The sequence below is a fragment of the Chionomys nivalis genome, chromosome 25 (genome assembly GCF_950005125.1).
Source record: "Chionomys nivalis chromosome 25, mChiNiv1.1, whole genome shotgun sequence".
NCBI lineage: Eukaryota > Metazoa > Chordata > Mammalia > Rodentia > Cricetidae > Chionomys > Chionomys nivalis.
Genome location: NC_080110.1, coordinates 18,528,464 through 18,543,980, shown reverse-complemented (window position 1 = coordinate 18,543,980; position 15,517 = coordinate 18,528,464). Strand labels below are relative to the sequence as shown.

General features: G+C 35.9%; 1 protein-coding gene across 1 annotated transcript in view; it reads left to right on the top strand.

Annotated features, from left to right (window-relative positions):
- Acss3 (acyl-CoA synthetase short chain family member 3) overlaps positions 1 to 15,517 on the top strand; it is a 150,846-nt gene that overhangs the window by 36,423 nt on the left and 98,906 nt on the right. The window contains exon 3 of the mRNA XM_057758186.1: positions 14,629 to 14,817. Coding sequence (XP_057614169.1) covers positions 14,629 to 14,817 — 189 coding nt within the window. The remainder of the gene's footprint in view (positions 1 to 14,628; positions 14,818 to 15,517) is intronic.

Genomic DNA, 15,517 nt, shown 5'->3' with positions numbered 1-15,517 from the left:
TAAAAGTCAAATAAATACTAAAATGGCACAAAAAGTTTATGTCTAAAAGAGAAATGATTGTTTCCATGCTTGATAGGTAGATAAGTAAACCTAATTTATGTAGAAATTGCAGTCACTCATGTATTTCCTCCCATTGTGCAGTGCATTCAGTTTTATGTAATGACATGTATAGATTCAAATAAAATAAGATGGTATCCATATATACCATTACATTTTTTATAAGTAGTATTTGTATATAACTAGATCAGGAAGCCCAGTATTTCAAAACTACCAGAAGACCTCATTATTTCTCCTTCAGTTATTTCTCATCCAGTTCCTATATGAGTTATGAGTTCATCTCTGATGCATACAGACCATTCATGAGATAAGCCCATGCTTACAAATTGTACAAATTGAATGACATAATATTTTACACATAGAATTTTTCTCTTCCAACTTTCAGTTCATTTCATCCCCAGAGATCGTGGTTTGGTTATTTGAGAAGTTCGTGTTTAAGAGCATTGCCAATTTTGGTGATGATGTGTATTCGTTTGGATTGGGATGCATTTAGGAATGAGGTGTTTGGTTCACTTCTGTCCCAAGCAAAGGGTGATTAGTTGTTTTACAGTGGTTGTAGCTATTTCTCTGCCTCCATGCTGTGTGAGAATATAATTTTCCAACACTGTTGACAGTTGCATGTCTATGTGATTTTGTCCTTTTGGTGAAGGTTGTGTGTGTGTGGCAATTGCACGTTGTGGTCTAAGGCCATTTTTTCCAAAAGTTGATGAAGCTGAGCCTGCTCATCCAAGATGACCCACCCTTGACATCCTTTTTTCAAGAGTTTTCCCTCACAGTTTTAACCTATTCACATTTGTACAGGATTGTTGGACTGCCATGTTTTCAGATCGGGGGAACAAATATTTTCAGAATTAAGGGAAAGATTCATTAATTTTTTAAGCTCTTAGAACAGAAGATGAAGATATTTAAAACAAGTTTTATGATTTACATGATTTTATGAATCTGAAGCTGAGAATCTATTTTTCTCTATTTTTAAAGTAAATAATGAACAAAACTACACAATGATAGTTCTTTCAATTTGAAAAAAAGTTGAAACAATTTTGACATGAATACTTTCCAATAGACTATCTTAAGAGAAGAAGCAAGGGTTCCAGTGTTTAAGATAGAGAAAAACAAAAATAAAGAACCCACAATGGTAATTCTGTGATGATCCTTTCATTAATATTAAAGGGCAGCAGATAATTGATTTTGAGTGATCAAATCCAAAAACTTTTCATGTCCTTTTTGTCTTTGTGAGTTTATGATGTAGTGTTTTACACACACACACACACAATTACTTTTAGCAGAAGCACTTGTATTTACATTAAGACAAGTTATAACAAGCTAAATACTAACTTGAATTTCTCCAAAACGCTTTAAAACTAAGAAAAATTGTTAGATTTGGAAATTATTCAAAAATAAAGGAAACAATTATAAGTACAATTTTACTAGACAACACAGGAAACAACTAATAAAAGGAAGAAACAATGGTTTAATATTTTCCAGTTTTCCATTTTCAATATTTAGAATCACTTTTCAAAATGAAAGCTGCCTGTTATTTTTACATCAATCTAAAATAGCAGCAATACAACAGACCCCTTTGATTTTCTCAGCTTGGTGTTTGGAGATGACATTATCTGTGAAATCAAGATTACTGTTTGGAGTAAAAATCATCTTCTTTGCACTTACTGCTGCATCAGATACTATTTTACCAGTGCGAGGCCTAAAGCACCTTCCTCATAATTTTCTCCAAAGAATATTCCATAATTATAATTCCATAATATTCTCCCATTTTTACTCCACTTGTTAGTGTCCCAGTGTGATCTCTTGAATGGAGAAAAGAATCCTGTAGGTAAGAGCAGTATTTTATTCATCTTTTAACCTACACAGTAGCTGGAATAGCCCTCCCACAAGGAAGGATCATATCACACACTGAGAGAGTTCAGGAATAGAACGTTAAATAACGTTCATTAAAAAGTAAAGACAAATCTAGTCTGCGACTAAGAGAATTAATTATTTCTAAAAATATCATTGTCCTCCCACATTTTAATTTCCACATGAGGGTTTTTATTTTTAATGGGGTGAACACGGTCCCTGTTCCCTAACTTTGAAGATCTATAATATCCTGCCCTATTTAAAGCTCTGCTTAGGACATTTCCTTCCTGTTGGCATCTTCAAAACCTGGAAAACTAGTACATAGTCTCTATTCTTACATTTTCTTAGTGAATTTATCCTATTCATTGGTAGACCTTACTACATGACTTATCTACAGGATGGCTCACCTCTGAGCTTCAGGCAACTCAATTCAACAAAATCAGGGGCATCTTTCCTTTGGATTCATTACCCTGGACTAAAATGATGAACTAAATGTATTTATGCAAAGCACACATGAGGTATCCCATATAGTGGCAGTTTGGATACATTATGAGTTCCAATAGTGAATGATATTGCCTTTGTACACAGGGTAAACACATTGTGGTTAAGAAAATACACTATAAAGTAAAAAGATAATTCACTGTAACAAAATAAAAGAAAAACAAAGGCTAGAGAGGGACTTGGGCTGCTCCTTTAGAGAGTTATTTCCAAAGTAGAGGCTTGTCAGCGACCAGATAAACACTGAGCCAAGTCATGAATAAAACGTAGTGAATAACATTTGAATATTTACATGAAAATTTTGTTGTGCAGAGACCCTGAAACTAAAGTAGACCTGGCCTATTGGGAAATCTAGAGGAGAGTGGTAGAAGGTCATGATTGGAAGGCAGACTATGTAGAAATGTACAGACCAGGATCAAGGCTGTATTTATTCCCCGGAGAATGAAAATTTCAGATTGCTTAAAGAACTCATTTTATCTTCTCTGTAGAAGTATGCAAGAAAAATGGGATAAGAAGAGATTACAGTGGTTCAGAAGAGGACGCTAGCAGGCAAGCATTCCTTAAATAATCCAGAACAGTAGCTTTCATTGACATAATGGGGAAGTAGTGTGGAGATCGTCTGCATTATGACTTTCTGGTCTGATAATGCAAAGACAGCCCACGTCATGGCTTTCCAGTGGCTCTTCCACACTTCTGTGTCAGCTTGCATTTCTGACAATATCTGCTACATTTGCAAATATCTCTGATTTATCAGTTACTTGCATGTGCCCCCTTTGCTCCCATATATGAGGTCCTATTTTTCCACTCTAAAGGGTTGATTGTTTTTAGGTAATTTTTCATGTAGAACCATTGGAATAATGACTTATTAATCATTTTTGTTTTTTCTGCCATACGTATCTATACTGACGATAGATTCACCATCATAAACATATAATATGCCTAGTTACAATAATTTAACTTTTTAAAGCATTTATGTAATCCTTTGGAAAAAAATCTCTTAAATGTTGCTGTCTGAAGGCCAAGCTGCCAAAATTTTAGTATTCAATTTTGATTGTATTTGATCCTGAACCCATACTCCTGCTTACCCTGCCAGGAGACTATCTTGCTGCCATGCTTTCCCTACCATGCTCTCAAACAGTGAGGCAGAAGCAATCTTTTCTCCCTCATAAAAATAAAACACTCTAATAGAGTGGTTGAGTTTCTTTTAATTTAACCCACCACCTAAATCCTATTGTACCTTCATCCTGTTCTTCATGACTGCCATTTGCATCATTGAAGCTGGAGTGAAAGAACACAGGTCCCAGCTCTAAAAAAAAAGTGAGAAAAGATATAAGCTGTTGGGAGCAGTGAGACCCCAGATCCCAAATTTCTTGTAATCCCTTGATCTGACTGCCTACAGCTGCTCTGAGCACGAGACCTTCAGGAGTTCCTGATGGCAGGAGAGTGGTTTCTGGTGGGTTTGGCTGGGGCGTGGCTATCTCTATATAATCTGCCCCTGAACACAGTAAAGGGGGCATTCTTGGGGAATTCAAAGATGACCCGTGAGGCTGTCTCTCTGTCTGTGTGTTTTTGTGTATTTTAACCTCCAGCCCTCTTGTCCTAAGCTCGCAAACTGGGTGCCAGCGCACAGAGCACAGACACGGGCGCGCAGTACACGGCAATAAACAGACATAGAAATATTACAGATGGCCTTCCTAGATCTACCATTTGACCATTATTTATAAAGAAAGATGGGAAATAGATTACAGTCAGGTGCTTTAGATAAACAATTATACGTATCAACTTCAGGGAATATTTCATTAATAAACTAAATATCTCACATTTAAATAATTATATTCTATTAACATCAATAAATAATGAGTCTAAAATGAGGGGGTTCTGAATATAGAATATTATTTGATGGCTGGTTACAAATAAACAATACATTCTTTGGTGCAATAGTACTCTGAGTTATAGTGCAAATTGATTTTATATCATAAATTATAGTAGACAAAGAGATTATAAAAATGGTTACGTTCTAATTCCTTAACCAAATTATTTCATTGTTTTGCTGGTGAGAATTACACAGAAATAGTTGAATATATTGTGATACTCCTTAACAAAGGCATATATAGCAAAGCATGAATACATTATTATCATGAAGAAAGAGCCAACTGAGGTGTAGCAGCCCCCCTCCACAATAATACATATACTATTTGAATCAAGAAAGGTAGATGGAAATATGTGCTTCATCCCTAAAAGTCTCCTCTGCAAGATTGTGTTCAGAGGTTGTGAAGATCCTGCCAAGACATGCCTTTGTCATGTTTAACAATGATTTGCTACATACACTGAGGCTAAAACTGCCTTTGCTGGCCATGGCTCTAGGTCTACAAGTACAATAAGTTTAATGGGGGAGGAAGATGTGTGGTTGCTAGAGAATAAAGGAAGAAGATAGGCTGATGTTCATGTTAAAAATGAGCAAAAAAAATACTTTTATAAGCAGGATTAGAGAGAGTTAGGGATAATTATTCCTTTTTCTGTTGATTAGCACTTGTACCTGCTCCACAGTGAGCAATAGTACAGCTGAACACCTCAATAACTCAGCTTCTGACCTTTAATAATTAACATGGGAAATTAGAGAATCGTTTTTCCTGACATAAATGTCATAAGAAGTACAGGATAAAGCTCATTAACATATATTCAGCAACACTGACTGGCTAAAGTAAAGAAAATAATGATGCCTTTTGAGTATATGAAACAAAGAATTTTTCATAAGCCTTTTTTTAATTAAATAAAATAACACAATGGAGATGATGTTATTAAAATTATTTAAATTAATCACACAAAATTATGTATCACTTTATGTTCATATTTATGCACTTTGTAGAGATGTAGCATAAAGTAAAATAAATTTGACTAAAGTAATGTAAAGTCACAGTAAATTGAATTATTGTCAAGATTATAGATCAGGGGAAATTGATGGCTTATTTTTCATGTCATACATGATATTACAAAACTATATAATCATATGTGTTTTATATGGGAAATTTAGTATATAAAATATTTATGGTAAGTTCTTACTGTATCTACCTTTTTTAGGTGCTATTTTGTGTTTTATACCTGTACTTTTGGTTTTTAAATTCTACACAGAGTCTTTGCTTGGGTGATGAAATGTTATTGAAAACATTCAATTACTAAAGTGATACCCTTCACTATTCCATTCCTTATTCCTTATTTTTTTCCTGATAGTTTTCTATGAATACTTCATATGTGTTGATTGACTTTTTGGATGTACCAAGCAAAAAAATCCTGAAGGTTAATGGGAGCTTAGTCTAGTGCTGCAAAATGTGATTTATGTGCCCAAAGAAATCATCTTGTTGTGGAAGTGCTGGTGTTTGTTTAAATAAATAGTCAGAGCAGAACTGACCTAAACGAGAATAGTTTCTGATGATGTCGTTTGTTTGTTTTATGCCAACCATTTTTTAAAAAAAAGAAAAACTAAGAGAATGAATCTTTTAATTGGCAACCTTATCAATCTTTTTCCTTCAAAATTGTGAGACACACGAATTTTTTTAAATAAAATTTGTACATTCTTTGTTATCAGGTTCAGTGTGGTTGGATTTATATAGAGGTTTTTAATCCATTTTGACTTGAATTTTGTGCATGGTGATAGATATGGATCTATTTTTATTCTTCTACTTGTTGATATCCAGCTATGCCAGCACGATTTGTTGAAGATGCTTTCTTTTTTTTTTCATTGTATAATTTTAGCTTCTTTGTCAAAAATCAGGTGTTAATATGTATATGTATTAATATCCTGGTCTTTGATTCAATTCTATTGGTCAACATCTCTGTTTTTTTTTTTTTTTTTTTTGACAGTTCAAAGCTGTTTTCCTCACTGTAGCTCTGTAACAGAGCTTGATATCAGGGATGGTGATGCCTCCAGATGTTCCTTTATTATACAACATTGTAATGGCTAGCCTGGCTTTTTGTTTTTCCATATGATGATGGAAATAGAGGCAGAGACTCACATCAGAGCACTGAACTGAGCTGCCAAAGTCCAGTAGAAGATTGGAAGGAATGAAAATATGAGCAAAGAGGTCAAGACCATTATGAATTCACCCACTGAAAAATAGTCTACCTGAGCTAATGGGAGCTCACTAACACCAGCCAGACTGTGAAGGAACAAGAATAGGACCAAAGTAGTCCCTCTGAATGTGGTTGACAGTTGCATGGCTGGGGGCAGACAGAGGAGCCACTGGAATTGGCACCAGGATTTGTCTCTACTGCTTGTACTGGCTTTTTTGGAATGTATTCTCTTTGGATGGATACCTTGGTCAGCCTAGCTATAGTAGGAACCTTCTTTGGACCTTCCCCAAAGCAATGTGCCGTACCTTCTCTGATGAGTGTATAAAGATGGGGTGGGGGCATATGTGGATGGAATAGGAGGTGGGAATGTAGTAGGAACTTGGATTGGTATGTATAATGAGAAGAGATAGTTTGTTTTCTCTTCTGTTTTTTTTTTTAAAGAAGTTGTCCATGACTCCCCTCCCCAAAATTTACTTTCTTTTGGTGTTGCCTGGCTTGTTTAAATATACAGTTAAATCTCTGTCTCTTTTATCTCTTTCTACACACACACATACACACACACAAATCAATCTGATAAATAAGATAAAAATCAAACCTATAAGCCATTGAACTACTTGATATATTAATATATTAATTTACCATCGTGAATAATGTCTTCCTACAACTAAACGACTGAAAAAAATGCAGTGAGCTTTGATTTTGTGACATGCTCTCTTTAATGCTTCACTTCCTGAATCACATTTTGGAGACTTAACATCAATAAAATTTTTGATGATGCAATGTTTCATGACATCATCATTGTCCTAATTTACATGATACAATAAAAGTAGCACACAGTTAATTTAAATAATTGCCTAGATAATACAGCTTCTTATTCATTTTTAAAAAGCTTCAATGTTAATGAAAAATGAAAAAAATTAATATTCTTCTAGAAAACTGAACCTACATTGCTATAGATCCCAGTTAGAGAAACTCTCAATTGAACATTTCATTAGCTCAAGAGAAGAGGGATTTGGCTTCAACTGGCAGCATAGGTTACTGCTTTTATTGGTCTGCATTAGTTAATGAATGCAGGATATGCTGAGATAGAATATGTTAAGATAATAACTTACAGAGGGTGTGAAGATGACTCAGTAGATAATGTGGTGTTTGTATTAGAATGAGGACTTGGGGTGACTGCCTGGGCTTTATAACCCTAGAATTAGGGAGTAGAGGAAGAAACAAGAAACTTAGGGATTGCTAGCTAGCCAGTCTAATAAAATAGGCAAAATATTTAGCAAGCTACTCATTCAGAGAGACATTTGGTCTCAAAAAAGTAAGGTGGAGAGTGATAGAGGAGCCATATGTCTTTGACATTCATACACATGACCATTACATGTGCGCATGCCTGTGCAGAACACACAGGAATAAAGTAGATAAGAACTCCTTACCATGTTGGTCATATACAGTAACCCTCCACAACCACAAGCCCCTGATTAAATGTTTTATTTTATAAGTTGCCTTGGAGTGACTATATATCATGAGAACCACTTAAAAAGTTATTTTAAGAGTATTGTGTCTAAGAATGCAAATTGTTTGAAAACATGATATGGTTTTATTACTTAAGAACCACGGAGTTTTAAAATCAGCACATTAAAAGTTTTGAACCCCAGTTGTAAATTTTCTTCATGCATTTTCTAATTTCAATCTGTCTGCTCCAAAAACAAATTCTGGGATTTTGCTATGCCTCAGGCTACAGAGTATATTCATATGCTCAAGCCACACCCAGTGTCTCAGTTCACTTCTTGTTGTCTTTGTGTCAGATGTAGCATTTTCAGCTCCTCCAGCACCATGTCTGCCTGCATGCTGCTCTGTTCCGCCATGATGATAACGGACTGGACCATTATAAGCCACCTCATTAAATGTTTGCCTCTGTTAGTGTTGCAGTGCTCATGTTCTCTCTTCACAGCAATAGAATACTAAGACACACTGCCTGGCAAAACTATAGACTTGGATCAGGCCTATTATTTTCCATCTTTGTCCAATGTGTTTAATACTTTGGAGGAAAAATAAAAAAGTTTCAGAAGACATTTCTCTATACATTTAGGCTCCAAAAGCTCCAGGACCTTGTTGCTGTCTTTTAATATTTTTTAAACCCCCTCTAATAAATTTTACTTCTTCCTTCAAAAATCATTTTAAACTTCTGACCTTCTACCTCAGGCCCTCAAACATAATAGGGAAAACAACTTCCAACCTGAGAGCTGTGATTGAAATTTTTTATTATCAACCCTGCAGACTTTCTGTCTTCTGACTTTCCTATGCCCACATGACTCTGCTAATACTTTCTCTGTTCACCATTATTCCGTCCTTGAGACCAGGTGAGCAGTCTTTGAGATCTCTCTCCTCTGCTGTTCTGTTGGACCTTTGTAACCTCAATCAGTGCTGACTCTTTTAAAACCAGACTTAATACACAGGAGGTTGTGCCACGGGCACCTACCATGTAGTGTACCAGAAAGAAACAGTAAGTGTTTGAGTATTTAGAGGCATAACCTGTCTTTATCAGTACATAATCTCCGCATGATTGAAATATCATATGAAATGTAGTTAGGAAGCACAATGTGTATGTTTTTCTATATCAGTTAAAATTCAAATTTTAAAAATAACGAAACAAAAATATCTTTCTGCTACTCCTTTAATTCCTATTTAATTTTGAAATGATAGGCAGCTTTCTTTTTCCTATTTTAATCAATACTTCCCTACAACTCTCTAAAATATGCTCCTTCAGATAAAGTAATCACCATTCTATGTTTATTAATACCAGTATATTGTCAATATTTTACATCTTTTCTTCATACTATCTTACAGTCTTGGAAACTCAGCTCTCACTTCTGCGTCCTCCCCTTGTTGACTGGAAATACTTTTCCCTCTGGCCCCTCTTTTCCCCTCTTCTCGGTGTTCTTCTTTTGGCTTTACACATTCTACCTCTGTGTTTACTCCTGCTTCCATGACATTTGTTGCCACCCGTGTGATGTGTGAAAGTTGTGTCCAGCTCTTTCACACCTCCCCGTCTCTTTCTCCAAATGCTGAGATAATTTACAAGATGCTGAGAAAATATCCCTCCTCCATCTTGCCCTCCCATCCCCTACCTATTTTCTCCTCCACTCTAATGTCCATTTTATCTCATTATATAATACTATACTCTATTTTTCCTTCCTTGGAAGATACTTCCAGCCTGCTTGTTCCTTATGATCTACCTAATCTCTGTGAATATTCTAAATGGAGCACATATCTAATGCTTAAAAGAAAGAGACTCATGATAATGGGAATGGGGGATGTCTTTGAAACTTTTGCCTCTTTTTGGGACCATTTTCCTGCTACTGGGTTGCCTTGTACAGCCATGATGTGAAGGTCTGTGCCTAGTTTTGCTGTAACTTGTTATGCTGTTGTTTGGTTCATATCCCTGGGAGGCCTGCTCTTTTCTGAAGAAAAATGGAGGAGGAGTGGATCTGGGGGAGAGAGGATGTGGTAGGGAAGATTGAGAAGATTGGAGGGAGAGAATACTGTGGTTGGAATGTAATGTAGGAGAGAGGAATAAAAGAAACAAAACACAATTAAAAGGACAATATCCACATATAAAGGGAAACATAGAATGTATGTCTTTCTGAGTCTGGATTACTTAATTTAGGATGATTTTTTTTCTAGCTCCATTTACCTGAAAATTTCATTTTTGTTAACTGCTGAATGACATGTTGCTGTATAAATGTACTGAGTTTGCATTATCCATTTAGTGGTTGATGGACATATAGGGCATTTCTATTTTCTGGTTATTATTAATAGAACAGTAATAAAGTTAGGTGAGCAAGTGTCCCTGTAGTAATATCTATCCAAGAGTGGTATAGCTGGATCTTGTGATTTATCAATTTTCAACTTTATGAGGATCCTTCATACTGGTTTTTAAGCTATTTTGTTCTCTCACCAGCAATGAGTAAATGTTGTCATTTGCAATAATGATCTTGACCATTCTGACTAGGGTAAGATGAAATCTCAAAGCAGTTTTAATTTGCATTTTCCTGGTGGCTAAGGAAACATGTCTTTAAGTCTTCCTTGGCATTTGCATTTTGTCTTTTGAGAACTCACTGTTTGGTTCTATATTCTATTTTTTAAATTTTATTATTGGTTTCCCAGTGTTCAGTTTTTGAGTTCTGTGTATTGCCCAGATATTAGCCCTCGGTCAAATATGGACTCAGTAGAGATTACTTCCCCCATTCTGTGGTCTGCCTCTTGGATGATGTTGTCCTTTGATGTCATAAACTTTTCAGCTTCATCTTTATGAGGTTACATTTATTAATTGTTGGTCATAATACCTACATTATTAACATCATGTCCAAAGAGTCTTTTCCTGTATCAATGAATTCAACCCTATTCACCACTTTCTCTTCTGTCTTATTGAGCTATCTGATCTTAACTAGATGTCCTCATTCCATCTGGAGTTGAGTTTTATGCAGGGTGATAAATATACATCTAAATGATTCTTTCACATTCAAATTCATATATCCATAAGAATAGGTATCAGGGTGATATATATATATATATACACACACACGCTGGGTATATTACTTAGATATTGATCTAAATAATTATTTCATATTCATATTCATATAATAAGAATCACTGCTCTTTAAATGCATGCTGTTGCTAATGGTATTGGTTACTGACCCTAGCCTGTGGGTAAAACCTGCTTCTGAATACACCATGTACTTATTCCATTAAACATAGAGAAATTGAGTTGGTGTTTAAAAATAAGTTCCACTCCTATTGACTAGCATTTATAGTGTAACAATACTGACCTGTTCTGTATGACAGAGCCACTGGTACAAAGTGGCAAATATGGGAGTAACCAACCACTTTTTATCAGATATGAGAATAGCTCCATGAGATAAAACCCACACCTGACACTATTAAAGAGGCCAAGAACCTGGGACTAGATATGTCGTAGGTCTTAGATAAGTTCATATATATAAAGTCTAATATTTATTACATATAATTTATGAAAAACATATATGCTAACCTATAGATAAGTGTCTCATCAACCAACATCAGAGAAGGTTCTTCTTCTAGTAGATGATAATTTACACAGAAATCTACAAATGGAAAATGTGTGTAAGAGACTTTGGAGTGCTCACTGCTCAATGGGATCTCTTTGTTATACCCATAACTTTAAGGCTCAAAGATTTATGTGGAAGAGGGAGGCAGAATCGTTGTACGTACTAGAGATGGTGAAAGACACTAAGAAATAGCACTCATCAAATACAACATGGACGATGCCCACAAGAACTCACAGAAACTGTGGTAGCATGCAGGAGACTTACCCTATCTCAAATCAGACAAATTCCTGACACCAAGAATGGGAAATGGGAGCAAGGTCCCATCCTTATCCAAGAAGTTATTTTAATTCTTAGCTGCTAGAAGAGGAAAAAAATCATTTTTTTCAATGCTGTATATTGACACTGGGTATATTAACCACACTCTAGGATATGCCTCATTCTCAAGAATTGTTGACCAACACAAAATATATTCACTTGATTTTTTTGTCTTATTTTGACTTTTAATAGAGAGAAAGACATAAAGTTGATCAGGAGGGAGAAAAGAAGTATAAAAAGGTAGAGGGCAGGGAAAGAATATGACCAAAATATATTGTATGAAGATTTAAAAAATAACTACAGATAGAATAAATAAATAAACATGGGCAATTCATATCACCACAAGTGGACGAAATTCCTTTAAAGGACACACTAACTCACACTCAAACAAAAATATATATGAAGTCTAACAAATTTAATAGTTGCCTACTTGTTAATATCTGACCAACTTAAACTCATTTCGATGTTGTGTTTGGCCAATGACTTATCTCTATGAGATCTTAGTTTTAAAAAGATGGCCTTGGGTCTCCTGATTTTATAGACAGAAGCACTGTGGTCTTCTTCCAGTCATTTGTGGGTGAGACTAGAATATACAACTCACGGCATTGTTCCTAGATTAGCTTTCGTTTAAAGACTATTTTAATTCAGTAACAGGTGTTATTCATCCGGACTCTCTGAACATGGCAGACAATGAGGGCTCCTGAGTAGCCAAGGACAATGGCACTGGGTTTTGATCCTACTGCACGTACTGGCTTTGTGGGAGTCTAGCCTGTTTGGATGCTCACCTTACTAGACCTGGATTTAGGGGGGAGGACCTTGGACTTCCCACAGGGCAGGGAACCCTGACTGCTCTTAGGACTGGAGAGGGAAAGGGAGGGGAGTCGAGGGTGGAGAGTGGGGGGAGGGGGAGGGAAAAGGGAAGTGGGGAGGAGGCAGAAATTTTTAATAAAAAAAAGAAAAAAATCAAAATTTTAATGTTAAAGTTGTAAACAGGTGATTTTATTCATAACTCTACACTAAATGGTTATTGGGCAGTGTAATGACATGACACACTGATTTCTGTAGGGATTACATGCTGAAATGTTTGCCTATAACTCCCTAATGTTTACTTCCATTTCTGAGCTGTCTATGGAATTTAAGTTTGTGATATATATATTTCCTTTGTGTATTTTTCTTATGACTTTCTTCTGGGCAACATTCCACTATACAGTTTGTAGCATTCAGAAAAATAAAACACAAAGATTTTTTTCTTTTCTTTTCCATTTCTTTTACCAGAGACCTTAACCTTAGAGAAAAATGGTCAGAATTCAGAATTGTTTGAACTCATCAGAAATGAGAGGTAGAAAGACGTGAAGAGAACCACTAATAGCCTCCTGCCCCCTCTGTTCATTTTCTTGAACAATCAGTTTCAAAAGGCCAGTCACAATCCTTGTGGTTGCCCACTGAGCCCTACAGCTTCTTTGACAATGACCACTCCGGTTCTCTGTCTTAAATAGCATATTCACAGATATCTACTTATTCTTAGCCTTCGACAGGTCTCTGCTAAAATGTGACTTCCTTAGGGATGTCTCTCCTGACTCTCATTGACAATTACACCTACCTCTCTCATAAGATTGATAGTATTTGAATAAAACACTTGTACTTATCTTTAAATTACAGGTACACCTTCTGCTAAAATAAAATTAAGTACTGATACAGTAGAGATTTCTGTCTGTCTTATTTGTCTTATTTTATTTACAGATTGGATCAATCACATAATAGAGAGGGATAGAGAGATAGAATTTCTCCTATTTTGGGAGAAATAATATTTTGCATGCCAGAACAGTTTTAAAGTGATAGAATATTGAAGTTTTTGTGAAGTCTGGGCACACAGCCTGCTGTAATTGGGTGTCTAAAGGTTTCTTGCAGCAAATTATATTATGTGCGTGCTTGAGATCTGCTTTGCTATATTTTAACTAGAAATTGCAAAAACATGTGTTAAGAGGAAAGACATTTTTATATTTGATCTCAACATGTATGATAAATGTGAAAAGAGGCTTGTATCCTTGGTCCAAAAGGATATCACTCTGTAATTATTTCATATAAATATTTAGTATAAGAAGTATAATGAAAAAATTGGCTTGAGGTATTAAAAAGAACAAAGAAGATGAGGCCAGTAAACGTGACAGTGTTCTTGCTATTTCGTCTACTAGTCGTGTGATGTCTGATTAGCTGTTTCTTACCGCTGAGCCTCATTTACCTAGCCTATGAAAGAGAGAAACAGCACAGTAAACTCTGCTTCATTTGATTTTACATATATAGCCATGTTTTCCCTCTCAATGTATTCATTTTCATAGTTAATCCACCATATGGCTTTATTTATAGGTCTTTCATTTTCCCTCTGGTTGCTTAACAAACTGTTAGAATATAAGCTCTGTATGGCAAAAATCTAGTTTTCCTCTTCATTATGCATCACTAATTACACATGGCAAGTCAGACATGGTAAGTTGCTGAGTCAATATGCTCTGTGATGAATGGGTAAGCAATATAAGCCATGGAGTTTTTCTGATAACTTGGTGGTAAATTTTCATATCAATCATTTAAAGTGGAGAGACACTATTGTTGTAATCATGCCTAAACCATTATCTTCGTTATTAAGTACATTCTCTACACTTCTTTAATTTACCCCAGTGTAGATGGAGGCCTTCTAGGTTTACTATCTCAACTTCAAATTTAGTGAAATAATACAGAGTTCTGATGATCTCCGTAACAGGTCTCTAGGCTGGCTGGTGTCTTGGTCAAGCAGGGTGTCAAGAAAGGTGACACTGTGGTCATCTATATGCCCATGATCCCACAAGCAATATATACCATGCTGGCATGTGCAAGGATAGGAGCCATCCACAGCCTCATATTTGGAGGGTTTGCATCCAAAGAACTAAGTACCCGCATTGACCATGCAAAGGTAAGTGCGGTCTGAACGGTCAAGTCATACAGCTGCCTATAGCGCGCCACTTAACAGTGGGGGATCTCCATTATCTATTTAAGCATTATTTTAGGATCTTCCTGTCACACGGAATACTCAGATTTAATCAATCCTTCCTTTCTTCCCTTCCTTCCGCCCTCCCTTCCTCTATTTCTCTTTACTCCTTCCTTCCTTTCTCTCTCTCTCTCTTTTTTTTTTGTATGCATCTCTTCACCACACATTAATTTTGAAGCTTTTGCCATACCAAACATCCTGCTAGGTATTTAGAGGAATACAAAATAGGAGATGAAATGTGTGCTTTCTGTTTTATCTTATATGTACGGACATGGATAAGACACCCACCCCCCCCACCCTAAAAAAAACAAGTGATAAATAACGTACTCCTCAGACATCCCTACATCCCTGGAACTTTCCTTGGATCTGGGTAACAAATATACCTTTATGTGTGTCCCTTGGAACTGGGTAATAAATTATCATTCCCCAGATTATTACTCAGAGCCCTTGGATCTGGGTAACAATTATTCCTTTATGCGTGTTCCTTGGAACTGAGTAATAAATGATTATTCCCCAGATTACTCCCCAGAGAGACGGACACAAAGGGATAGGGTTAATAGTGAATTCTTGGAACATTGCTCTCATATGTTTGAATTGGGTACTATGATAACAAGTTCTATAAAAC